The sequence below is a fragment of the Pristiophorus japonicus genome, chromosome 5 (assembly GCF_044704955.1).
Source record: "Pristiophorus japonicus isolate sPriJap1 chromosome 5, sPriJap1.hap1, whole genome shotgun sequence".
Classification (NCBI taxonomy): Eukaryota; Metazoa; Chordata; class Chondrichthyes; family Pristiophoridae; genus Pristiophorus; species Pristiophorus japonicus.
The window spans coordinates 37,681,307-37,708,177 of NC_091981.1; the positions used below are offsets into that span (position 1 = coordinate 37,681,307).

General features: G+C 45.3%; 1 protein-coding gene across 1 annotated transcript in view; it reads right to left on the reverse strand.

Moving 5' to 3' along the window:
• LOC139264065 (collagen alpha-6(VI) chain-like) overlaps positions 1 to 26,871 on the reverse strand; it is a 177,596-nt gene that overhangs the window by 79,865 nt on the left and 70,860 nt on the right. Inside the window, exons 6-17 of the mRNA XM_070880163.1 lie at positions 22,875 to 23,435; positions 20,963 to 21,538; positions 19,265 to 19,831; positions 16,328 to 16,671; positions 15,734 to 15,812; positions 14,247 to 14,392; positions 12,178 to 12,270; positions 11,420 to 11,473; positions 10,574 to 10,645; positions 10,452 to 10,478; positions 10,295 to 10,339; positions 10,162 to 10,215 (exon numbers count right to left, since the gene is read on the reverse strand). Coding sequence (XP_070736264.1) covers positions 10,162 to 10,215; positions 10,295 to 10,339; positions 10,452 to 10,478; positions 10,574 to 10,645; positions 11,420 to 11,473; positions 12,178 to 12,270; positions 14,247 to 14,392; positions 15,734 to 15,812; positions 16,328 to 16,671; positions 19,265 to 19,831; positions 20,963 to 21,538; positions 22,875 to 23,435 — 2,618 coding nt within the window. The remainder of the gene's footprint in view (positions 1 to 10,161; positions 10,216 to 10,294; positions 10,340 to 10,451; positions 10,479 to 10,573; positions 10,646 to 11,419; positions 11,474 to 12,177; positions 12,271 to 14,246; positions 14,393 to 15,733; positions 15,813 to 16,327; positions 16,672 to 19,264; positions 19,832 to 20,962; positions 21,539 to 22,874; positions 23,436 to 26,871) is intronic.

Genomic DNA, 26,871 nt, shown 5'->3' on the forward strand with positions numbered 1-26,871 from the left:
CCAAACGTGTGACCTGGCAATTGCCTTCATCGTGACAATGCCCGGGTGCCCATTGTGGAGTTCTCTGATGAACACCTCTCTGCCCATCTGGGGCATGACTACGCGGTTTCCCCACAGTAGGCAATCGGCCTGAATCGAGAGTTCATTTTTGCACCTGTGAAATGGTTTAAATTTCTCAGGCCATGCCCTGTACGTGGCTGCCCAGTCCCCATTCAGGACACATTTCTTGACTAGAGACAATAGCGGGTCTCTATTTGTCCAGACTTTAATCTGACGGGCTGTCACGGGTGAGCCTTCGCTTCCGAAAGCTTCAACAGCCATGACCATCTCTGCAGCATGCTCGGTAGCCCCCTCAGTGGTGGCTAGTGGGAGCCTGCTGAGTGCATCGGCGCAGTTTTCGGTGCCCGGTCTGTGCCGAATTGTGTAGTCATAGGTGGCTAATGTGAGTGCCCACCTCTGTAAGCGGGCCGATGCATTTGCATTTATGGCCTTGTTGTCGGCCAAAAGGGACGTTAGGGGTTTGTGATCTGTCTCCAGCTCAAATTTCCTGCCAAACAGGTACTGGTGCATTTTCTTTACCGCATATACACATGCGAGCGTCTCCTTTTCTACCATCCCGTAGCCCCTTTCTGCCTGAGACAGACTTCTGGAGGCATAAGCTACTGGCTGTAACTGACCCTTGGCATTGACATGCTGCAACACACACCCGACACCATAGGATGACGCATCGCATGTTAACACAAGTTTCTTACATGGGTCATATAGCGTTAACAGATTGTTGGACCACAACAAATTGCGTGCTCTATTAAAAGCCCTTTCCTGGCTGTCCCCCCAGACCCATTCGCGACCTTTGCATAGGAACACGTGTAGCGCTCTAACAGCATGCTCAATTTGGGAAGAAAGTTACCAAAATAGTTCAGGAGCCCCAGGAATGAACGCAGCTCCGTCGTGTTACGGGGTCTGGATGCTCTCTGGATCACTTCCGTCTTGGATGCAGTAGGGCTGATACCGTCTGCTGCTACCCTCATCCCCAGGAATTCTACCTCTGGAGCTAGGAAGACGCACTTCGCCTTTTTCAGTCACAGCCCTACCCGGTACAGTCTGCGTAGCACCTCCTCCAGGTTGTGGAGGTGTTCTTCAGTATCGCAACCAGTAATGAGGATGTCGTCCTGAAAAACCACCATCCCTGGAATAGACTTGAGGGGGCTTTCCATATTTCGTTGGAAGATCGCGGCGGCCGAGCGAATCCAGAACAGACATCTGTTGTACTCAAACAACCCCTTGTGTGTCGTGATGGTGGTCAGCTTCTTCGACTCACTCGCCAGCTCCTGGGTCATGTAAGCTGAGGTCAGGTCCAATTTTGAAAAAAGTTTGCCACCGGATAGTGTTGCAAAGAGGTCTTCCACTCTCGGTAGTGGGTACTGGTCTTGGAGTGACAGCCGATTGATGGTGGCCTTGTAATCGCCACATATCCTGACCGACCCATCTGCCTTGAGCACCGGCACAATCGGGCTAGCCCAGTCACTGAATTCGACTGGCGAGATGATGCTTTCCCTCAGCAGGCGGTCCAATTCGCCTCCTATCTTTTCCCGCATCACGTACGGCACCGCCCTGGCCTTGTGGTGGACTGGCCTGGCGTCCGGGTTTATGTGAATCACTATCTTGGCCCCCATGAACGTGCCAATGCCAGGTTGAAATAATGTGTCAAATTTGTCCAGGATCTGTGAGCATGATACTCGCTCCACAGAGGAAATTGCATGGACATCGCTCCATTTCCAGTTCATGACAGCAAGCCAACTCCTCCCCAGTAGTGCGGGACCGTCCCCTGGGACAATCCAGAGTGGCAGTCTGTTCTCTGAATCTTTGTGGGTCACGACTACCGTGGCGCTGCCTAGGACCGGAATGATCTGCTTTGTGTAAGTCCGTAGCCGTGCGTCAATTGCCGATAATTTTGACCTCCCACAACTTTTTTAACTGTTTGATACCCATCAGGGACTGGCTGGCACCCGAGTCTAACTCCATTGATACTGGGATGCCATTGAGGAGCACTTTCATCATTATCGGTGGCGTCCTGGTGTATGAACTGTATACGTGCTCCACATGAACTGGCTGAACTTCAGCTTCCAGCGATTTCCCCCAATGTCCATTTCTGCAATTTCTGCAGGTATTTTGCTCATCTCTGCAAACTCCGGCTGAATGTATGCCTCCACGCCTCCAGCCTGAGCTGCGGTTTGAAACAAAAGGTCCCTTGCCAGTCGATCGTCCCTGACTGCCCCTGTTATTGCCCTTGAAAGTGCCATTATCAGGTGTTGATGGCCCCATTACTGGCCGCATTGTCACTTGCAATGGCGTGAATCGCCATTCAGCTTGCCATTGTCTCTGTCGAACTCCCCCTCTGGGTTCGACTACATGTTGGGACATGCCCGACTGCCCTTGTCTGCCTGGAGAACTGTGTGCTGCTTTAACAATGTTGAATCTCTGTCCCAACCATTCCTTAACACAGTACCTCTCGTCTGTTCTGCTCGTGGCCATGCTCGCGTGGTTTAAATCCCAGTTTCTTGTCGCCATTGATACGTCCTTACTATACAGTATAAATGCACACGAGGCCCATGCTTGAGAGAAGGTCAGTCTGTGACCTGTCTTTTATTCCTCAGCACTCAAGTGCAGGAAGTGGGTGGAGCTTCCCCTTTTATACCTGAAGATCCAGGTTAGGAGTGTCTCCCACCTAGTGGTCATTGTTCTCACAGTGTACAACTTAGGTCAGTTTATATATGGGTCACAATGCTGGTTGAATACATGGTAGAGTGTGTATGGGACCGAGAATGGGACCGGAGAGCTTTCCTGTCTGTGTAAACCAGGGACCGACTCTCTCTCTCTCTCTTGGGACCGGACTGTGTGTGTGAACTGGGGACCGAGAATGGAACCAGACAACCTTCCTGTGTGTGTGTGAAATGGGGACCGAGAATGGGACCGGACAACCTTCCTGTGTGTGTGTGAAATGGGGACCGAGAATGGAACCAGACAACCTTCCTGTGTGTGTGTGAAATGGGGACCGAGAATGGAACCAGACAACCTTCCTGTGTGTGTGTGTGAAATGGGGACCGAGAATGGAACCAGACAGCCTTCCTGTGTGTGTGTGTGTGAAATGGGGACCGAGAATGGAACCAGACAGCCTTCCTGTGTGTGTGTGAAATAGGGACCGAGAATGGAACCAGACAGCCTTCCTGTGTGTGTGTGTGAAATGGGGACCGAGAATGGGACCGGACAACCTTCCTGTGTGTGTGTGAAATGGGGACCGAGAATGGAACCAGACAACCTTCCTGTGTGTGTGTGAAATGGGGACCGAGAATGGAACCAGACAACCTTCCTGTGTGTGTGTGAAATGGGGACCGAGAATGGAACCAGACAACCTTCCTGTGTGTGTGTGAAATGGGGACCGAGAATGGAACCAGACAACCTTCCTGTGTGTGCATGAAATGGGGACCGAGAATGGAACCGGACAACCTTCCTGTGTGTGTGTGAAATGGGAATCGAGAATGGAACCAGACAGCCTTCCTGTGTGTGTGTGTGTGTGTGTGTGTGAAATGGGGACCGAGAATGGGACCGGGCAGCCTTCCTGTGTGTGTGTGAACCGGGGACCGAGAATGGAAACGGACAACCTTCCTGTGTGTGTGTGAAATGGGGACCGAACAACCTTCCTGTGTGTGTGTGAAATGGGGACCGAGAATGGAACCAGACAGCCTTCCTGTGTGTGTGTGAAATGGGGACCAAGAATGGGACCGGACAGCCTTCCTGTGTGTGTGTGAAATGGGGACCGAGAATGGAACCAGACAACCTTCGGGCAGGGTTGGAGGTAAGTTGCTGCTCTGTGTTTTTCAATTCTTTCAGTGTGTTAGGGCATCTGCTGCACCACTTTCCTTACCTGCACCGATTTACTTAACTCTCGGGAAGGTTTTTCAGGACAGGCCACATATGCTGGCCTCAACAGAACTGGAGTAACTCTCAGCTGGCCAAACTTCCCGAAATGGCCAGACGTGGTGTAGGTGCCTGGTTACACCGCCTTTGGCTGAATAAAAAACTGACTTAAAAAATTCGTAGCTAACTGAGTTACGCTGGTGCAACTTGATTGGGGAAACTGGGGATTTTTAAGTTAGGCCAGAAAAAGCAGCCTGCTCCAAAAAAAAAAAATGGCACAAATACTGGGGAAAATTGAGTCCTGGAAGTCTTATTGGATATCAAGGTTTTAGGGGAACCTCTATAGGTCAAAAGGTCTCGTCAATATCCAGGGTCTGGCCCACCCCTAAAAATAGGTTAAAAGTGACCTCCTGGAAGCTTGTAGTCACAGACAGTGAGAGGGGAGAGCGGATCAGAAGTCAAGCTGGTCAAACACTCTTTGAGAGTGATCCCATGCTTTAATGTAGGAAGCTCTAGACAGAGAAGGAGACTGCAATCTAGAGAACTGCTTATGTGTGCCAGCCGTTTGTCCAGTCAGAATCGGTATCAACTACCTGTTACGGTTGTATGTTTTTGGTATATAGCTAATGTGTTATATTCTGTCTTAAACTCTGATTAAATGCAATATAGCCACCAGATTGGTTTTACAGTCGATCCTGATTATTAAAGTGAATGGAGATAGCGTTAACCTGGCATATTTCGTTAAAAAATTGGCTTCTGTGGCTGGAATGTAAAAAGAGTTATTGTGGAGAAACAAGTTGGAGATGGACTTGGTCTATAACAAGGTGCCAGGCGAGACGACTGGATAGGAAACCTCGTAAGGGAGTGTGTTTCATCACTGAAACCAAAACAGAATGGCGAGTGCTAATTGTAGAGATAAAATCGTGAGCAGTTTCTCAGAGACTATCGGAGTCATCCAAGAGGACAGATGTAGTTACTCCAAGTGCTTGGATGCAATAGTATCCCAAGTGAATGCGGAACGGACTAAACTTAAAGAAGTCGATAACAACTTGCTTACACACTCACTTCTGTGCGAAGTGTGCAGACTTGAGAAACAAACAAGATAAAGAGCAGGAGTGAGATTGGGAGATAAACAGAAACAAAGATCGTAACTGAATACAAACCATCTTGAGAACACGAAAAAAAAAGAGAATTAGATAATAAGTTACTAAGATGAGATTTTTTTGAAATGAAAATGAAACTAACACAAAGCTTTAGCTTTTGTGCCGGGGAAAATAAAGCATAAGATTTGCCGAGTGTTGTTAACCTTAAAAGAGATGCTGGAATTTCAGTTTTTTTTAAAAAAAGAAGTCTGTTCGTTTGTTTCAGCTCGACCCACTTTTGTGTGCTGAGAGGGGAGAGGCTGGTAACTCTTTGTTTGCCGTTAAGTTTGTTAATTAACACGTGTGGTTTTGTTTTAAATCAATTCAAATTGGAACAAAACTGCTTTCTTAATTTGGTTCCAGAAAGTTTTCTTGAAATGATAAATTGTGAAAAACCCAACTTACCTTGCGACGACAGTGAAATTCTGGTTATTTTAAGTTTAAAAAAAGATTGGCAGTATTTGAATTAGAATTTTGAGACATTTGAGATGCTTTTTCTTGTTAAATATTTTGGTTGCACTGGAAAATCTTGGGTTTGGAAACCTTTTTAAAAGAAACCATACTAAAAAGTTGAGACAAAATCTAAAATGCTGTTTTCTCTGATGAGTGACAAAACATAGAAACATAGAAAATAGGTGCAGGAGTAGGCCATTCGGCCTTTCGATCCTGCACCGCCATTCAATGAGTTCATGGCTGAACATGCAACTTCAGTACCCCATTCCTGCTTTCTCGCCATACCCCTTGATCCCCCAAGTAGTAAGGACTACATCTAACTCCTTTTTGAATATATTTAGTTTACTGGCCTCAACAACTTTCTGTGGTAGAGAATTCCACAGGTTCACCACTCTCTGGGTGAAGAAGTTTCTCCTCATCTCGGTCCTAAATGGCTTACCCCTTATCCTTCGACTGTGACCCCTGGTTCTGGACTTCCCCAACTTTGGGAACATTGTTCCTGCATCTAACCTGTCCAAACCCGTCAGAATTTTAAATGTTTCTATGAGATCCCCTCTTATTCTTCTGAACTCCAGTGAATACAAGCCCAATTGATCCAGTCTTTCTTGATATGTCAGTCCCGCCATCCCGGGAATCAGTCTGGTGAACCTTCGCTGCACTCCCTCAATAGCAAGAATGTCCTTCCTCAAGTTAGGAGACCAAAACTGTACACAATACTCCAGGTGTGGCCTCACCAAGGCCCTGTACAACTGTAGTAACACCTCCCTGCCCCTGTACTCAAATCCCCTCGCTATGAAGGCCAACATGCCATTTGCTTTCTTAACCGCCTGCTGTGCCTGCATGCCAACTTTCAATGACTGATGTACCATGACACCCAGGTCTCGTTGCACCTCCCCTTTTCCTAATCTGTCACCATTCAGATAATAGTCTGTCTCTTTGTTTTTACCACCAAAGTGGATAACCTCACATTTATCCACATTATACTTCATCTGCCATGCATTTGCACACTTACCTAACCTATCCAAGTCACTCTGCAGCCTCATAGCATCCTCCTCGCAGCTCACACTGCCACCTAACTTAGTGTCATCTGCAAATTTGGAGATACTACATTTAATCCACTCGTATAAATCATTAATGTACAATGGAAACAGCTGGGAACGCAGCACAGAACCTTGTGGTAGCGCACTAGTCACTGCCTGCCATTCTGAAAAGTACCCATTTACTCCTACACTTTGCTTCCTGTCTGCCAATCAGTTCTCAATCCACGTCAGCACACTACCCCCAATCCCATGTGCTTTAACTTTGCACATTAATCTCTTGTGTGGGATCTTGTCGAAAGCCTTCTGAAAGTCCAAATACACTACATCAACTGGTTCTCCCTTGTCCACTCTACTGGAAACATCCTCAAAAAATTCCAGAAGATTTGTCAAGCGTGATTTCCCTTTCACAACTCCATGCTGACTTGGACCTATCATGTCACCTCTTTTCAAATGCGCTGCTATGAAATCCTTAATAATTGATTCCATCATTTTACCCACTACCGATGTCAGGCTGACCGGTCTATAATTCCCTGTTTTCTCTCTCCCTCCTTTTTTAAAAAGTGGGGTTACATTGGCTACCCTCCACTCCATAGGAACTGATCCAGAGTCTATGGAATGTTGAAAAATGACTGTCAATGCATCTGCTATTTCCAAGGCCACCTCCTTAAGTACTCTGGGATGCAGTCCATCAGGCCCTGAGGATTTATCGGCCTTCAATCCCATCAATTTCCCTAACACAATTTCCCGACAAGATGTGCTCGAGGTGGTGATCTAAGACATGGAAGTTACCTTGTGAACAAACGGCGGTTACTTTTGTCTCCAATGTTTAAGACACCATGAGAACTACCAAGCTTGGCAAAAACTTGTTTCTGAAATAGGAATAAATAAGTTCAAATATAAAGATAAATTGATATGAGTTGCTTTTCCGAGCTCTCAAGAAGGGAAAATTCTCACTGAAGTTTAAAGGGATAATTCTTTACTAAAATAAACTGGTTTGGGAACAATTTAGGTGGTCCTACTAAATGCTGTGTATCAAAAGAAAAAGTTTGTGGAGAAAAATAATTGAAGATTGAAAAAAATCTGTCAATACAAGACAATACGGTTGTTTAGATTTGTGATAAGTTTGAAATGTAAAATGGACTCGGGCACAATATAGTTGGTTATAAAGAATTTTAAAAATGTTGATCTTTAATATTGTATTTAGGATAGTAAGTTTACTCCAGAGTTCATGAATATGAATAGTAATTAATGGGATGTCTACTTAAGATGCAAGATTGAAACAGGAGAATTGCAGCACCAAGTAGGAATTTTTCTAACATTCTAGTGAAAGTTAGGAATGTATAGTTAAGAATAATAAATCGAGAACTTTCTCTTGGAGACATTTGTGTCATTGCCGATGAATTTTTAAAGAAAGTTGCATTGATAACCTGACCACTACCTGAAACATGCAGTGGAAGATGAGCAAAGATTCTCGACAATCTTTTGATAAGATTATCTGAAAGCCCAAGATGGCTTGCATCGAATGGCATAGAGATAGATACCAGTGTAAGAGTGCAGACGTGATTTGTTGCGCATGAGGCAACTTGTATGTGGAAATGCATGGTGAATTTGCACTAAAGAACAGGTCTCAAGACATGCTGTGTTACTTGATAACAGAAGACATGAAATGGTTAATGTGGCTCAGGGAATTGTGACAATTATTAAAGCACTGATACATACTCCCATCGAGAAACTATCGAATTAATGAATAAAAGCGATTGAAGGTGTGTTTAAGTGAAAAACAATATAGAATTTAGATTGGGATAAATGAAGGCTCGGAAGAAATAAATTTAAAATGAATTATTCACAATGAATGGATACGAGTAGAAGATATCTGGAGAATCTTTTAAGTCCATGACTTGTTGATTAAATGTTAAATTTCAGCTTTCTTTACAATATCTGTTTTGGTTGTTTGCATCAAATTTGCTGGAAATGTATATACTTAGTCAATGTGCTTGTGATTGTAAGACCATAACCTGGCATATTTCTAACAAAACACTCTCTTCCTCAGGCGACCAAAGGCTGCACTGGCACACTGAAGGCTGTGTTGGACCTCATCGTCGATGTCTGCTCTTGTTGACAGTAGGCTCCCAGGGTATGAAACATAGTTCACGTTGTCCAAGGCCTTATCGTGCTGTGTGGCGGGGGCAGGTTGGTAGAGGACCTTTGTCTTACAGATGTTCAGTGTAAGGCCCATGTGCTCGTACGCCTCAATGAAGGTATTGACGATGGCTTGGAGTTCGGCCTCCAAGTGTGTGCAGGCGCAAGCATCATTTGTGAACTTTAGTTCAATGACAGAGAATGGCCTGGAGGCAGCGGAGGTCGAACAGATTCCCGTTTGTCCTGTAATTTAGGTCCACTCCAGCAGGGAGCTTGCTGAGCGTGAAATGGAGCATTGCAGCATGGAAGATCGAGAAGAGCGTTGGTGCGATGACACAGCCTTGCTTGACCCTGGTCCAAACGTGAATTGGGTGTGTGGTGGATCTGTGGTCAGGACCACAGCTTGCATGTCATCGTGGAGCAGGCGGAGGATGGTGACTAACTTTTGAGGGCAGCCGAACCGGAGGAGGACATTCCATAATCCCTCACGGTTAACCATGTTGAAGGTCAAAGGAGGCCATGTACAAGGGTTGGTGCTGTTTCAAGCATTTCTCTTGTAATTGCCGCCCGGTGATGATCATGTCTGTTGTGCCCCTTAGTGGATGGAATCCGCATTGTGACTCAGGGAGGAGCTCTTCAGCAACAGGGAGAAGACGGTTCAGGAGGATTCTTGCGATGACTTTCCCTGCGGCCAACAGCAGGGAAACTCCTCTGCAGTTACCACCATCGGACTTGTCACCTTTCTTGAAGATGGTCACAATTATGGCTTCTCTGAGATCTCCTGGCATGCTCTCCTCCTTCCCGATAAGAGAAATGAGATCATGTATTCGCGCTAATGCCATGTTTTAGTGCTCGGCGGGAAGTCCATCCGCTCCTGAAGCCTTGTTGTTCTTCAGATGTCGGATGGCCTTTTCTACCTCGTGCCGGGCTGGATTTGTGCTGAGATGGTGATGGGTAGCATGCTGTGGGATGGAGTCGAGGACACTCACATCGAAGACAGAGCCTCGGTTAAGGAGATCTTCGAAGTGCTCTTTCCAGCAGACACTGACTGCCTCTCTGTCCTTGATGAGTGCCTCTTCGTTTTTCGCCAGCAGTGGGGTAGGGCCTTGGGTGCTTGGGCCGTAGGTGGTCTTGATGGCGATAAAGAATCCTCGTACATCGTGATTGTCGGCTAGCTGCTGGACCTCCTGCTCATAACGTCATTAGTAATGCATCCAATATGCTATCAGTATATTACTGTACTTAAACATTACTGTAGACAATGGGTTAAAATAATTCTTATTTTTCAGGATAACTATTTAATTAAGGAAGAACTGATCAAACAACACTTCCATAAAGGAAAATTGTATTAGACAGGATGGATAGAACAGCTCAGACACAATGCTTTTTTTTGGTGGGGGGTCTGGGTGGGGGGCAGGGTGGGGGTAGCAAAGCCAGTTTAATTTGATTGCTGATGCTGATAAAAACATTACCAGATATCCTTGCTTCCCTTCTTCCCCGGAGGATCCAAATGCTCCATATTCTCCCTGTGCGAACACAATCTTGTATCAATACTTGGACACAACTGCGAAAAGTGAATTGTGACAAATTTATCTCACCAATTACCTGCTCTCCATTGATTCCATCAACACCTTGGTCTCCATCAATACCCTGTTACAACAGCAATGTTGGGTTTTAGTACACTGGTAAAATCAGATGTCAGGCAACAGAAAACATTTACTCTTTATTGGATTTTAATGAAGTGTAAATAAGCCAAATGTACCTTTATCCCTCGAATTCCTCTTCCTCCCTGAAACATAATGTACAATTGTAAGAATGCTGATTCCAAAAGTAGGAACATTTTTTAGTTACTGCTGAAGGGAGATGCATTTGACAGTCGCTTACCTTATAACCTCTGGGACCTGGGCATCCGCTAAATCCTCGAGACCCAGTGACACCTGGTGGGCCTCTCTTGCCCTGTAAAATACATTTGGATTTAATTTCCACTTTCTGTTTTTATGACATCTCCATCTGCATTATGAAAACATAACGTGACAAAGCTTACTTTGTGCCCTGTCCAATATGTGCATGAAAATGTTGACCGGGATCTGCTTTATGCTCGTCCAACCTGTACACGGCCTGCTCCCAAGGCTCAGTAAAATCCCCAGTTTGATATCAATGAAAGGTGGGGGCTGGGGGGAAAGCTGGAGCAGTTAAAAAGTACAAGAGACACTCAACACCCTTTTAACAGGAGGCTTGCAAAGAAATGGAGCCTTCTTATGACTGGGTCGCAGCCTTCATTGCAGAATCTCCTCCAGTGGGGACTCAGACAGATCTCTGTGTGGGACTTCTCTGGTGCAACCACTTTTGTTTCTCCCAGAAAAACACAATTACAGCTTTAAGGGCTGCTGGCACTCACCTCAGTGACCTCAGTGCACGCCAGTGCATTAAGTGCATCATGTCTCAGTAAACTGCTCATACATACCGTGTAATTGTGTATCTAAATTGTTTTGGTTCCAAGAGCTATATTCTGTGCTCCATTCAAACATGGGACGTGCTGATAATGAACATGAAGGCTAAACATGTAATGAAGTGATAAAGTTTCCCTTTGCAGCGATGGGACAAACCCATAATAGTTTACTAATTAGGGGAGTTGTCTTCAATTCTTTACGATGTAAACCAGCAGAACTTGGATCTAAAACAAAAGCAACTAAAATTCTCTACAAGCCTTTTGAAAATAACCAAACTCACCTCAACTCCATCTTCTCCTGGATAGCCAAGAAATCCTGTTCGGCCTTTACTTCCCTGTAAGATCGACACACCCATCAAGTATTTAATACAAAAATAAAAGCATGTTATTAACTTAAATAAATAACATCGGCATGCAAAAAAAGTTCTCTTAAATATTGTCATTTAATTGCAGATATTCATTTTACATTGGTATAAATTTCAATCTAAAAATTAAGGTCCTGAAATTCTGATTAAGGTGTAAGGTAGGGATTGGGGTGGATGGAGGGGTGGGGGGAATTAGAAAATGGACCATAACCTAGTTCTGCCTGCCCCCTCCCATGTCAAGGGGGAACTCCTGGGCTTCCCACCAACATACTTTTTAAAGGCCTCAGTGGACTGAGTGCCAAGAGTGGCATTGGTGCTGCTAAGGCCCCAGGAAAGTCTCTTCCAGCCAGAAGTAATCGATCTCCTCTGGAAAGCCCTGTTTATTTCCACTGAAAGGTTCTCGACATTTTCAGCTATCAGTACTCGCAGGGGTGTAACTGACGGTGTCCCAGTACTTTGGAATGCTGTCTGGTCCTGCTCCGTTGGATACATTTACTGCCCATTCATGGAGCACTGCCACCAGTGAAGCGAGTTGATGGGAATTTCGGGGTTGAAACTTTCACATTGGATCATTTTATAAAAGCGGCGAAATATTCACATTCATATTCCATCATTCTTGCATTTAATTGGAGAAAATGTACATTGAATCTGATTGGTTTTATAAAGTATCTTACCTGCGTCCCAGGGCTCCCCGGATCACCTCGCCTTCCTGATTCTGCTTCGCACACACAATACACATTACAACACTGCCTTTCTGCAACGGTACTCTGGAAAAAAGGTTTGTTTGATTGACGTTGTGAAATTAATTCTGCTGCTACAACTTCAGGAAAAAGAAATCAATCCATTCGTGAAAGAAAAGAAAGCCTAGAAATCTGAATAGGCCCGAAAACGGGCAGGTTGAGGTGTCCTAGCGGCAGTAAAAGGATCGCAGGCGGCACCGTTATTTTGGTTCTGACGAAAGGTCATCGACCTGAACTGTTAACTCTGTTTCTCTCTCCACAGATGCTGCCTGACCTGCTGAGCATTTCCAGCATTTTCTGTTTTGATTTCCGCAAAATTGGTGCTGCCTGCTGATTATCATTATTGTGGTGTTCAGCCCAGCTTTAGATGTGCAAGGTCTCTGGGGGAGGGGGTAGGGGTCAGGCCTCGGGGCCGGGATCGTGGGGACGTAGGGAGTGGGGAGGAAGTCGGGACATGGGGCCAGGATCAGGGGGTGGGGGGGGCGGGGAAGGTCGGGACTTGAGGCCAGGATCGGGGGGCGGGGTAGGTCGGGACTTGGGGCCAGGATCGGGGGGTGGGGGGGGCGGGAGGTCGGGACTTGGGGGCAGGATCGGGGGACAGGGGGGTTGCGGGAGGTCGGGATTGGGCCAGGATCGGGGGGTGAGGGGGCCAGGGGAGGTCGGTACTTGGGGCCAGGATCGGGGGACAGGGGGGTTGCGGGAGGTCGGGATTGGGCCAGGATCGGGGGACAGGGGGGTTGCGGGAGGTCGGGATTGGGCCAGGATCGGGGGGTGAGGGGGCCAGGGGAGGTCGGTACTTGGGGCCAGGATCGGGGGATAGGGGGGTTGCGGGAGGTCGGGATTGGGGCCAGGATCGGGGGATAGGGGGGTTGCGGGAGGTCGGGATTGGGGCCAGGATCGGGGGCGGGGGGGGGGGGGGCCGGGAGGTCGGGACTTGGGGCCAGGATCGGGGGGTGGGGAGGGTCGGGACTTGGGGCCAGGATCGGGGGGTGGGGGGGGCCGGGGTAAGTCGGGACTTGAGGCCAGGATCGGGGGGCGGGGGAGGTCAGGACTTGGGGCCAGGATCGGGGGGTGGGGGGGGCGGGAGGTCGGGACTTGGGGGCAGGATCGGGACATGGGGCCAGGATCGGGGGATAGGGGGGTTGCGGGAGGCCGGGATTGGGGCCAGGATCGGGGGATGAGGGGGCCGGGGGAGGTCGGTACTTGGGGCCAGGATCGGGGGCGGGGGGGGGCGGGGGAGGTCGCTTCATGGGGTCAGGATTGGTGGGGTGGAGGGAGGTCTGGACTCGGGGCCAGGATCAGAGGGTGAGGGTCAGGACTTGGAGCGGAGGAGGTGGTGGGGGGGAGGCGGGGGAGGTCGGGACACAGGGTCAGGATCTGTGGGGGGGGATCGGTTGGGACTCAGGGCCAGGATTGGGGTTAGGGGTGGGGGGGGTAGGGGGGAGGAGGTCGGGCCTCGGGGGGTGTTCGGAGAGGGCCTGATGGTCGGAGTTGGGAGAGAGGTTGGAATACTTTTGCCTTTTTTTCATTCGGCGCTGTTTAACATTTGTTTCCCCGGTGTAAATATCGCTGGCGATGGCTGCCACAGATGCACACCAAATTTGTAAGAGGTGGAGCAGCAGGCGATAGATCCTTTATCTAACTATGTTAATGGCCTAACACCTGCTTCAGGTGAAGGTAAACAACGCCTTTTTTTTGCCCTCACCAACGTAGACGGCAGAGATGCGAATGCTACTTTTTCCACAAAACCAGCCTTTACAACCACGCTCAGGTGCCGAATTTCAGGCCCAATAATTTGAAAATAGAACTTCACTGAACAGCAGATTCTTCACCAGTGTAAATTACCTGTTTAATGGACCAATATGTGGAACAATCATCAACAATAAAAAAACAAACTCCATCTCATCGTGTCATTGGATCTTTTTTGTCTTAAATTTCATTTGCTTAGAGAAAACCTACAGAATATTGAACAATTCTGTCTTGCTTTTCTAAAGGACACTTACTATTTGTTTAAGCAAAGCACTTCCAATATCCTCCATTTCAATTGATAACTGTTGTTTGTATCCAAATCCTCTTCCAAACTCAACAAGACGAATCTCATCAACATTCACAGCACCTTCCAGAGCGACAGTGATGAGTGAATCGACTCCTGTATTTGTAAAATGACCATTTTATTATTACACATTACTGTCGACAACTGAATTGACAGCAGTTATTAATCTATAGTAGAGCTGGCACATTGTGATCAAAAGAAAGTCATGAAGCTGAAAGGGTTTCATTGATAAAAATGGATTGATGAGGAGATGGGATTCAAGACTTTTAAATGCAGGTAGGCATGAATAATCTAGATTTATGCTGGTTAACTAAATTAAACTGTGTGTAGAACTGATGATGAGCATAATTAGAAAATTGCCAAGCCTAAAGTGAGGGTAGAGATGCAAAGAAAACTTTTATTCTCCCGGATGAATGGGTAGGTGGATCAGTAGGATAATGAGCAGGAACAGGGGCTCTGATTGATCATTCCTTCACCTCACTACCTGAAATCAACTAACTAAACATCGTGTAGAAATGTAACCAGGGACCTTCCGTTTTGTATGGTTTAGTGCTACACTCAGTAATGCCTCTACCCACTGGGCTGCTGGAGGTGCAATGGCCAAAATTACAGGCAGCTTGACATTTCTAACAACACAATTTATTACAGCTGTGTAAAATTGTTTATTGATAAGAAGATGGTGCTGATCCACTGTTGTATTGTGAAATGGTCTCCAATAAAAGCAACCAAATTGTCAGCATCATTTAAAATTAATCTGTGGTTAAACCTCAAAATGAATGGTCAAAAATGCAATGATTCATTTTTCACTTTTCAAAGTTGGTATCAAACTTTAATTCAATAGAGAAAGATCGATCGTATACTAATGACATCAAAGAACATTAATGCTGGTGACACACTGCTCACAATATTGAAAATATTCATTTACTAGTGCACTCATGAGTTGAGTTTTCAGTTATTCTGCTCAACAGATCCATTAATCAAGTGCACCAGTATGATCCAGTGTCATATGCCAATGTACTGTACCATAGAGTGGCAAGGCATGGATTCATGTTTGTGGTTGCTCATACAGCAATTGTAAGATGGTACTAAAGGGTAGAATGACCCCAAGAGGTCTCCTGATCAACCGCTGCAATCTCTCTGGGGTTTCCACAGATCTTCCACCAAAGTTACGACAGATAATCAAAAGATCCCCTGTAGAGATTCAGCTGACAAGGTCGGCGCATCTGCAAACAAGTCACCCTAGCTTACTACTGCACAACATCTAGCGATCAGTTACAAATTGATGTTAGCCGATTAAAAACTGCAGAGCGTTCGGGAAACCCATTCTTCCAGGTTTACTGTCTATGACTCCTCCTCACCACACCGAATATGACACCAAGATAATATCAGGGCCAATGACCCCAAAACAAGCCGCTTTGAAAATAAAGATATATTTACCATTTTCTCTGAGCGTTTGTGATGTTCGCTTGAGCTGATGCAAGGGATCATCTAATCCATCCGTGAATAATATCATCACCTACAGATCAATTATATTTAAACAGACCATCATTTTAATCATCTACACTTCAAAGAGTCATTTATTAAGAGACAGGGAGGCCTCTCTTGGAACGCTATGAGGCTGGCTCTTTAGCAACGGATTTTCAGTTGCTCACCCGGCCTAGTGCCCGAAGAGAGGTGTAGAACGCCCCACTCCACTCTCAGGACACAGCAACCAAATTTTTTGGCTGCCGTCGCAAACCATTTTCCGACACAAAATTTACCATCCTGCCGCCATTAGCACCCTAAGAAGCCTCCAACCTGATTTCCACCCCTAAAGCTGCTCAATAAATGCAAGCTCTATCTTTTTCAATCTAATGATGGGCCCTGATAAAGCTCACCAGCCACACTTTTACATCACATCTACTTCCTGTCCGTCTCATAATGATCTACTATAAAATAAGCAAAACAACTTTTATGTGTTCATTAAAAGTCCATTCTGTAAATGCACCAAAGATTGTTGTTAACAAAAGATTTTCCCACAGGAAACATTACCTTGACTTTTGAGGTCGATTCATTGAACTTCCTCAAAAATGATTCTAAATTCTTTGCATTTAACTTAACGCGACTGTCCGCCTTGATAGCTTGCAGGCCATCAATCAGTTTTGAATTGTATTCCTTAAATTGGGTTTCATGGACAATCCGGCCGATTTCATTTTGGATGTAAAATCCAACTCTGATTTTCAAATGGTAATTTGAGTCACAGCTGACCTCTAGAGAGGTGATTTGCTTTAAGATTTCGTCCAGCTTTACTTGTAGTTTATACTGACCAGCAAGTATGTTTTCAAATTGTATCTGATTTGAGCTTTCAAATCCCACAGCAACATTTACGGTGCAAGCTGGAAATCAAAAATAAAGATCAGCAAATGAAAAAAGGATTATTGACAATGTTTGCTTAAAGCCGTCACAATCGAACATGTTAGGATGGAAATGGTGGACCAAGTTATTGATGGGATGTAATGTCCAAACTCCTAAAATGGTTCCAGTGTCAGGAATGCTGAAGTCGAAAGCCTACCCACCGATTTTAACTACTCACTGTTGTACACCCGTTTCCCATCCGTTCTTGCCAACGTGAGGCCCCGGCCTCATTTATATTCCGTTGGTGATCGGCAGGTGCCAAAGGGATGCTCTGCTGCAGCTCATTTGATCCGGGAGGGCGGGAATGTTAGAGCCGTGGGGGAGGAGGGATGGGAGGCACTCTCAGGAGGACCCCGTATAGGCCCGTAGCAGTCCGGAGTGTCTATGTGTGCCGAGGAGAATCATTCCCATTCCTCCTGGCACCACCTAAAAATATATAAATTTCCTCGATCATTTTGTGAGCGGCCCTTTAAAGACTGCTGGTTAAGTCATTCACCTTTTAGTACAGCTAGGCCGAAATGTACTTCGAAATTGCAATTGGGGTCCGATGTACATCACAGGAATTCCATATTACAAGTAGCCTCCTAGCTGAAATGGGCAGGCACTCCAGCTGCTCATCACAAGACCCTGCCCAAGACTGTGGCAGCTGCAGGGGTAGCGTAAGCGAGGTGGCTGCTCATTCGTGGGCAAGGAAATAGAGATGTTGGCCCTTCTGGGTAAAGTGTCACCTGTTTGTGCCAGTACGGCTCAGTTGATAGCACACTCATCTCTGGCACAGCATGTTGTGCATTCAATGGACATAAACACATAGAGGGTCATTTCAACCCCCCAAAATGACTGGGTTTGGGTTGCATAGGAAGTTAAATATCAAAAATTTCAAACCCAAACCCAACTCTCCTCCAACCCGCCCACTTCCAGTTTTAACGGAAGTGGGGCGAGTGACGGCCAGCCAACCCGCTCTCAGGAAGTGGGTCCCTCAGTGAAATATTTTACTGAGGCAGCTGCCTAAGATCCAGCTTTAACACAGGCTGGCCGGGTTCCCAGGCCTCGGGAAACCCGACAACTGAAGGGAGGTAAGGACAGCTGGATGGAACAGGTAAGTGCCTTTCCAGCACTGCTTGTGGGCCAGGAGCAACACTCCCATCCTCTACTGTCACGTTAACTTCATCCTCTTCTTTTGTGAAGACAGATGCAAAGTACTCAATCAGTACCTCAGTAATGCCCTCTGCCTCCACAAGAAGATTTCATTTTTTGTTCCTAATCAGCTCCATCATTCCTTTAACTATCACTATATATATATATATATATATATGATACAATTTTATATCTTTGTAAAATATATATATTTTTTTATCTTATTCTGACTTTCTTACATCTTTTTCCAATTTCCCCCAGCAGTCTCTGTATTCTGCCTGGTTTTCAATTGTATTCTGTACCTGACATTTGCCATAAACCTCCTTTCTCTGTTTTATTTTAGCCTCTATTTTCTTGTCACTTCGGGAACTCTAACTTTGGATACCCCATCTTTCCTCCTTATGGGAATACACTTGGTTTGAATCTGAACTATCTCCGTGTTAAAGGCTTGTTCATTTACAGTTTGCCTGGCCATTCTTGGTTTCCAGTCTACTTGTGCTCGATCCCTTCTCAAATCACTGAAATTGGCTCTCTTCCAGTTGGGTATTTTGCTTTTCCCTTTCCATAACTACAATAAACCTAATTTTATCATCATTATCATAGGCAGTTCCTCGGAATCTAGAAAGACTTGCTTCCACTCCTAAAGTGAGTCCTTTGGTGGCTGAACAGTCCAATGCGAGAGCTACAGACCCTGTCACAAGTGGGATAGACATTCGTCGGGGGAAGGGGGCTGGTGGGACTGATTTGCCACATGCTCCTTCCGCTGCCTGCGTCTGACCTCTTCACACTCGCAGCGTTGAGATTTGAAGAGCTCAACGCCCTCCCGGATGCACTTTCTCCACCTAGGGCGGTCTTCGGCCAGAGACTCCCAGATGTCAGTGGTGATGTCGCACTTTACCAGGGAGGCTTTGAGGGTGTCCTTGTAACGTTTACACTGCCCAACTTTGGCTCGTTTGCCGTGAAGGAACTCTGCATTTGATCACTATATGGATGTTCTCCCACTGAAACACACTCCTCATGCCCCATTTCATTCCCCGGAACTAGATCCAGCATTGCTTCCTTCCTTGTTGGACTAGACACATACTGATTAAGGAAGTTCTCCTGTACACGTTTTATGAATTCTTCACCCTCCTTGCCCTTTACTCTGTTTTTTTCCCAGTCTATAGTGTAATTGAAGACTATTATTACTGCACTATTACTATTATGAACAATTCTGCCTTTTCTTCTTTCTTACTCACATACATCAGGATCTTTGATGCAAACCTAAATGAGAAGAAACAATCCATTTCAATTTACTAATAGAACCCTGTTTGGAAATAACATTTGATTCCCTCCATGGGTATCCAGAGATACGATGTATAGTTAACGAATATTGTCCCAGGCAATTTTAGTGCAACAGTGTAATTTTGAAAGCTGTACCACTAAGCAAATTTCACTAACCTTGTTCAGGTGGGGTGCAGATATTACGGACAACACTTCTTTTAATTCTATCTAATTTAGTATAGTTCTCAATATGAAATTTTCGATCTGCCGCTCCACTAATTTGAACCAGTTCATTTTCATTTGCTGCTCCAACACCAATGGCAAAAATATTGATGTTCTCTTTCCTCAAGTTGTTGGCTGGGACAACCACGCTGTCTTGGGATTCTCCATCTGTAATCACCAGGAGGTATTGAGGGACCCCTTTCAGCTTTCGACTTCCTGATGATGGTTCAAAGAAACCCTTCACAAACGACAGTGCCTTCCCAGTCAGGGTGTTTCCAAACTGTTGGGTGATTCTGTCAATTCTATTGACAAGTGCAGTCTGGGTACTAGTCTCATTCAGGTAAAATTCAACGACTTGCTCTGTGCTGTACTGGGCTACTGCAAACTGGAACTTTGATTGATCAAAACTTAACATTTGTATCATATATTTCAATACATTTTTCAGGCGGGTGAAGTCATCTGGGTCAATACTTTTTGATCCATCAATTAGAAAAACAATGTCTGCTTCACGAACTTCGCAATCTAGGATAGGAGAGCATAAACCATAAATTGGTGACATCAGCATTTTCTATGCTTCATTTCTTTAAACATTTAAAATTTTTGTCCTTTCCAAATAAATTTATAAATCCAAGTTTACTCTTGAATGCTGACGAGTAGTGGTACCACTTTCTTAGACCTTAATCATCTGAAAACTATTATTGTGACAATCCTGATGCAAAATCTAGGTGTTAAATTGTTGAGACTTGCTGTCTGGATTCAAACTGTAAATAACTGTAACACATAACAATAATTTGCATTCATACAGTGGGGCCGAAATTGACCACCGCCCGAAACATAAGAACATAAGAATTTGGAGCAGGAGTAGGCGATTTGGCCCCTTCAGCTTGCTCTGCCATTTAATATGATCATGGTCGATCTGATCTTGGGCTCAGCTCCACTTCCCTGCCCGCTCCCCATAACCCTTCACTCCCTTATCGCTCAAAATTCTTGTCGATCTCCATCTTAAATATATTCAATGACCACACGCTCCACAGCTCTCTGGGGCAGAGAATTCCACAGATTTACGACTCTCAGAGAGAAGAAATTTCTCCTCATCTCAGTTCTAAATGAGCAACCCTTTTATTCGTAAACTATGACCCCTATTTCTGGATTTCTCCAATGAGTGGAAACATCCTCTCTGCGTTTACCTTGTCGAGCCCCCTCAGTATCTTATATGTTTCAATAAGATAATCTCTCATTCTTCTAAACTCCAATGAGTATAGGCCCTACCTGCTTAATATTTCTTCATAAATCAACCCCCTCATCTCCAGAATCAACCTAGTGAACCTTCTCTGAATGGCCTCCAATGCAAGTATATCCTTCCTTAAATAAGGAGACCAAAACTGTATGCAGTACTCTAGCTGTGGCCTCACCAATACCCTGTAAAGTTGTAGCAAGATCTCCCTGCTTTTATACTCCATCCCCCTTGCAATAAAGGCCAACATTCCATTTGCCTTCCTGATTACTTGCTGTACCTGCATACTTTTTGTGTTTCATGCACAAGGACCACCAGGACCAGCATAACCCCTGACTCCACCATGGCGATTTTCTAATTCTTTCAAATTTACACTGATCTTTAACTTACACAAAATTTTCTTTCAGCAAATAACTTACCTGGTTTAACTTCATTACATATAAGCTGAGAAATGTTGTTGCCTAAATATTCCAAACGTGTAAAATTGTTAACGTAAAACCTATTCTCCTTTGATCCTGCAATCATCAGAAGTTCTTCTTCAATGGCTTTGTCGACACCAACGGCTAAGATATTAACATTGCTGTCTCTGATGGCTGTAGCTGTAGCATTTAGTCCTTCTACCACTGTGGAATCCCCGTCAGTAATGACTATTAGGAACTGAGGCACTCCGTCTTCCTTTCGTCCACCATTTGTTCTACTCAAAAGGGTTCTTGCATGTTTAAGGGCATCAACTGTGTAAGTGTCATTCAGTTCGCCTTTTAATTGCATGATTTTCTTTCGCACATCAGCTTTCGTGCTCTGATTATTCAGATGAAATGCAGTTTTCGGGTGGGTGCCAAACAACATAGCTCCAAATCGAACTCCGTCTGTGGCAACTCCGGTCTGGTCCACCAGGGTCAACATGAACTTTCTCATGCTTTCAAACTTAATGTCGTCAATGCTGTTAGATCCGTCTACTACAAATACAATGTCTGCCTTTTCAGTCCTTTTGCAATCTGCAAAATAAGAAAAGAACAACCAATGACTGTCATACAATGTCGAAGGAAACAAAGGGTTGAAATTCCTTGCCACACCTGCTGTTACTCTGGTGGAGGCTCCTGTAAATCCAGAGAGACACTATTGCCAGCACTACTACTGATGGCCTACTCCACCAGTAGCAGTGTGGAGGTGCGTGTGCAAAATTTCCAGTCTTGCACCTAGTGCCATGCAAAGTAGAAGCCAGTGTTGAGCTTTTTTGAGGTCCTGCGTGACCGCAAGGGTCCAAGTGGCTCTTGGTTTCCCTCAAGGTCTATGCCAGTCTGGAGGGAGCATCGACTGAGATGACTTTAGGCTCTCTTCATATCAAAGTCTTCATCTGACCGGACAATATGCCCGAATAGTGTCAATCACTGAAGACTGATGGTTTCATAGACAGTGGGTTGTGCTGTGTGCCTTCTGATATAGAGGGCTAGACAGAAAGGATACCTGTTGCTAATGTAATATATTATAATATAGTCATAGAATTTTACAGCCCAGAAGGAGGCCATTCGATCGATCGGCCTGTGCCATAACTTAGAGGGTACAAATTTCAAGAAAAACTGAACAGGCTATGTCTCCTTTCTCCATAAAAGACAAGGCTGAGGGGTAACCTGATAGAGGCCTTTAAAATTATGAAAGGGTTCAATGGGATAGACATAGAGAAGCTGTTTCCACTTGTGGGGAGACCAAACTAGGGGGTCATAAATATAAGTTAATAAATCCAATAGGGAATTCTAGAGAAACCTCTTTATGAAGAGAGTGGTAAGAATGTGAAACTGACTATCTGATGGAGTGGTTGAGGCAAATGCTCAATGATAATTCCCTATAAATGTGAAAAATAGCAGTACAGCTTCAAGAACATAACGAGGGACAGGAGTATCCCATGCAGCACCTGTTTTACATGCACAGTGAAAATTTGACACTCCAAACCGATTATGGGGCTTGAGCTTTCAGGGGTGTAGGTTTTCAGTACCAATAGTGCAAAGCAAGACTCCAGGTTCAACCCCTCGCAATATCAGGAGGAGACACCCAATGTATAGTAGCATTATAGAGGCTGAAAATCATAACAGTGGGCCCTATGGCCAATGAACCATGAAATAAATGGGGCAGCATACCCGTGATAGTATGTCATTGTTAATTACCGCAGTTCATTTCTATTGGTTACATAAATAGCTTCTGGGCCTTTCAAAGCTGTGAAAGAATTGTATTGCTAAGTTTTATCTGAGCAAGTTATTCTTGTTTGCTTTTTATAGATAGCGTCAGCAGATTCTTGGAACTCAGTGCATCAGGAAATTCAGAAAAACTTTTACCCACCTGCAGGTGGACTGCAAATCTCCCATGAAATTTTCTTTTCTATTGCATCCAGTTGATCAAAGTTTTTGACATAGTGAACTTTATCCCGAAATCCTCCAATTTCCAGAAGCTGAGTGTAGTTAGCTTTGAAAACCCCCACGGCGAACACGATGACTCCTTTGGCCCTCATGTCTTTAGCTGGTTGAAGGACCTCATCCTGCGATTCTCCATCGGTCATCACTATGAGGTATTGTGGGCTATCAGGCCGACCCCCTTTACCTTCATCAAAGTAGTCCGCTGTAAATCTCAGCGCACGACCTGTGTTTGTTCCCCCTCCCAACTGTTGCATGTTATCGATCGCGCTGTTTACATCAGCTTTTAAAGTGTAATGATTAAGTTGGAACATTAGTTCTGGATCTGTGGAAAACTGTATTACCCCAATTTGAACCTTATCTGATCCAACACTGATATTATCTACAAAAGCATGGATAAAGCTCTTCATTTCCTGAAAGTCTTCCTGCTTTATACTCCCTGATCCATCAATTAGGAAGGTGATGTCAGCTTTGTGGAAGATGTTGCAAGCTAAAGGAAAATAAAGCGCAATAAATGTTTTTAAAATGCTGTGTCTGTCAACAAGTTTAAATAAAACAGCATAGTAGCAATTACAAGTATTTTATCCACTCATGGATATATATCACATACCCTGTAGATTTTCTCTCCGCAAAGATTACTTCCTATAACAACCGTATGTCAATATTTATAATTACATTTCCTATCTAAACATTTGTAATGACACCAGAGGTAAGAAGGTTAAATTAGGACAGGTTGCATAAACATTACTTGTATTCCCTTGAGTACAGATGATTGTGAGATGATCTGATGAAGGTATTTAAAATGTTAAAAGGATTTCATAGGGTAGATACAGAGAAACTATTTCCTCTAATGGGGGAATCATGACTGAGGTAACATAATCTTAAAAGTAGAGCTAGGCTATTTAGAAAGGAAAGCAGGAAACATTTTTTCACACAGAGGGTAATGGAAATCTGGAATTCTCTACCCCAAAAAGATGTAGATTCTGGGATAATTGGAGCTTTCAAGATTGAGATTTTTGTTCGGTAAGGGTATCAGGGGATATGGAGCCAAGGCAGGGAAATGGAGTTGAAGTATAGATCAGCCATAATCTAATTGAATGGTGGAACAAGCTCGAGGAGTTGAGTGGCCTATTCATGTTCGGAAAATAATGGTAAAACTGTGTGAACAATTCACCATCACGGTTGTTTGATGAACCAATCAAATTACTTAAAATACTTTTAGAAAACAAAATTTCACGTGTCACTTTTTTTCAGAAACTGAGATTTCAGTAATCCAAAATAAGGTTTCACACAGTAAGAAAAATCAAAAAACTTGTCTGGAGTTGAAATTGTCCTGCTGTGTGCCTCCCATTAGCACCTCCAGAGGGCGTTAACGGGGCACAAATGTGTTTTCGCCCAGGGGGAGTGGGGGGCTGGGGGGTGGCGCTACCGGCTCCCGCAAAATTGCGTGGGAAGTAGAGGAGGCGCAAGACCCTTGGCCGCTGTGCCACCAGCGATTACATCATCATCATGCACAACGACCCAGTTTTGTCCCGCATTGGCAGTTGGGCAGCGCCCCATAAGGCTGCCGCGGGCAATGTCATTGCCAGCTCGTGGGTTGTGAACCGGGTCGCACTTCGTTTGGGGGTCGAAAGTTAAAGGGAAGGTGTGTGCGGTGCCATTTTTCATTTCCACTCGATTTACCAGTCCAACCTCCCTGGGTTTTTTGGGGGGGTCCATGCCACGATGGTGCAACCTGGCACTCCACTCATTGCCAAGCTGTGACCACGGCATCCCACAGCCCCGGTGGTCTACTGGAGGTCCCTCAAACCCGTGCAGAGCTCGCAGTATGCCCTCCCCTTTAAAGGAAGTGGACAGCCCAGTGACGCGCCAGTGCTACACGCTGTGCCCAATGGAAGGAGTTGGCAGAGGTAATTAGTGCCACCACTAGAACCAGTCGAATGGCAAGTCAATGTTGTAAAACCTTTCATGACTTCATCAGATAAGCCAAAATAAAAAGACTAACATAGCTCATGGGTTTGGGTGTGGGTGGGGGTTAAAACCGACAAAAATATTAACGCGTCAGGAAGCTGGCTCCAAGAGAGGCCGGTTATCTATTAACATCTTCTCATCGCCCAATTAGAGCAATATTTCAATTACTTTTAAATTTAACGGTGCAGCCATGGGTTTCCCAGGCTTCCTGAAACTCACCAGTGAAAGCAATTCCCACAATGGGAATTGAAGAGGCTGAATCAAACTCATGGAAGTACTGCAATAAATACTTACTACTCACAGTTGCTTCCTTACCTGCGAGAGGGAAAGGGTTTTTTCACAGCACTTTTGCTGAGAGTTACCTTTCTACACTTTGGAGCTTATCTCAATCACTTAAGGATGGCTGGCACTTTTGTTGCCTGAGATTGGACCTCAGACGAGGACCAGCACCAGCAGCTGCAGCCTGCTCTTGAAAAACCTGTAGCTGAACAGCAGAGAGGGGAGCAGCAGAGGGGGAAAGGCAGAGGGGTGCAGCTTGCAGGAGGCACTACCCACAACACTGGGTGTGGAGACAGAGGCTTTGTTTCCTTGACATGTCCAAACAGTAGTGTTTCAGGAGGTTCAGATCATCACATCAGGAGGTGTCAGATATTTGCAGCCTGCTCGAAGAAGCCCTGCTGCCTCGACCTGGTGGCCAACTGTTACCACTGGTGGTCAAGGTCACCACTTCCCTCAACTTTTTAGCCTCTGGTTCCTTCCAGGGCTCTGCCAGAGACATATCTGGGATCTCCAAGTCAGCGGCTCACAAATGCATAAGACAGGTGACTGACAGGTTATTTGTTAAGGTCGGCAATTATGTGAACTTTGCCTGCAATGCTGCCAATCAGAATGAGTGAGCGCTTGGATTTGCGTCACTGGCTGGCTTCCCACTGATGCAGGGCAACGTCGACTGCACACACGTGGCAAACCGGGCACCCCCAAATCAACCAGGAATATTCGTCAACGGCAAGGGCTTCCACTCCATCAATGTGCAGCTATTGTTAAACCACGAAAAAATATTTATGCAGTGTGCACCAGATGTGTGATTCAACAAGCCATCGGCTTGCTGGAGATGTGCTTCAGGTCCTAGACAGAGCAGAATGCGCCTTTCAGTACGCACCGGCCAAGGTGTCCAGAATGATTGCAGTGTCTGTGCTCTGCACAACATCGCGCAGCAGCGAGGCTTGGACCTGCAAGAGGAACAAGGCGCAAACCTCAGATTCTCTTCAGATGATTCTGAGGAGGAGAAGATGAGGAGGAGAAGATGGGGATGAGCAAGGTGATGAGGGCAATGTACCACCAGCTGTTCACATTGCTGTCAGGGATGCCAGGGTCGCCCTTATTGTTGCCACCTTCACTTAGGTTGCAACGGCCACTCTTCCCGGCCCCCAGCCCCATGCCAATGATATAAAGCAGTCCTGAAAACAATCAAACACCTCTTGCACATCCGCCCATTGAATCCCATCAGTTCATGTCTTCCCATTCATCATCAAACAATGTAAAAGGCGACTTGTCACCCAGCAACCAAGAATGGGCAAGGCGGGAACGTGGGGCAAAAAAATGTAATTTATGTACTTTAACTAAACAATAGAAACTTAACAACATTATCACACACCCATGTGCATATCTTTGTGCAACTATAAAACTTTTCATTTCCTTTTCCTACCGCTCCTATGTGGTGCAACCTCTGTGGTTTCAGCAGAGGTAGAAGCAGGCTGCTCAGATCCCTGCTCTGACTGCTGAAATGCTCTAGGCTGACACCAGCTGGATTTTGGAGCCCATGAGGTCCCCGCTAAAGACTGTTCCACCTGCACCTGTACAGAGGGAGACGTGGCCATCGGGAGACTTGGGAGCATAGAAACATAGAAACATTGAAAATAGGTGCAGGAGTAGGCCTTCGAGCCTGCACCGCAATG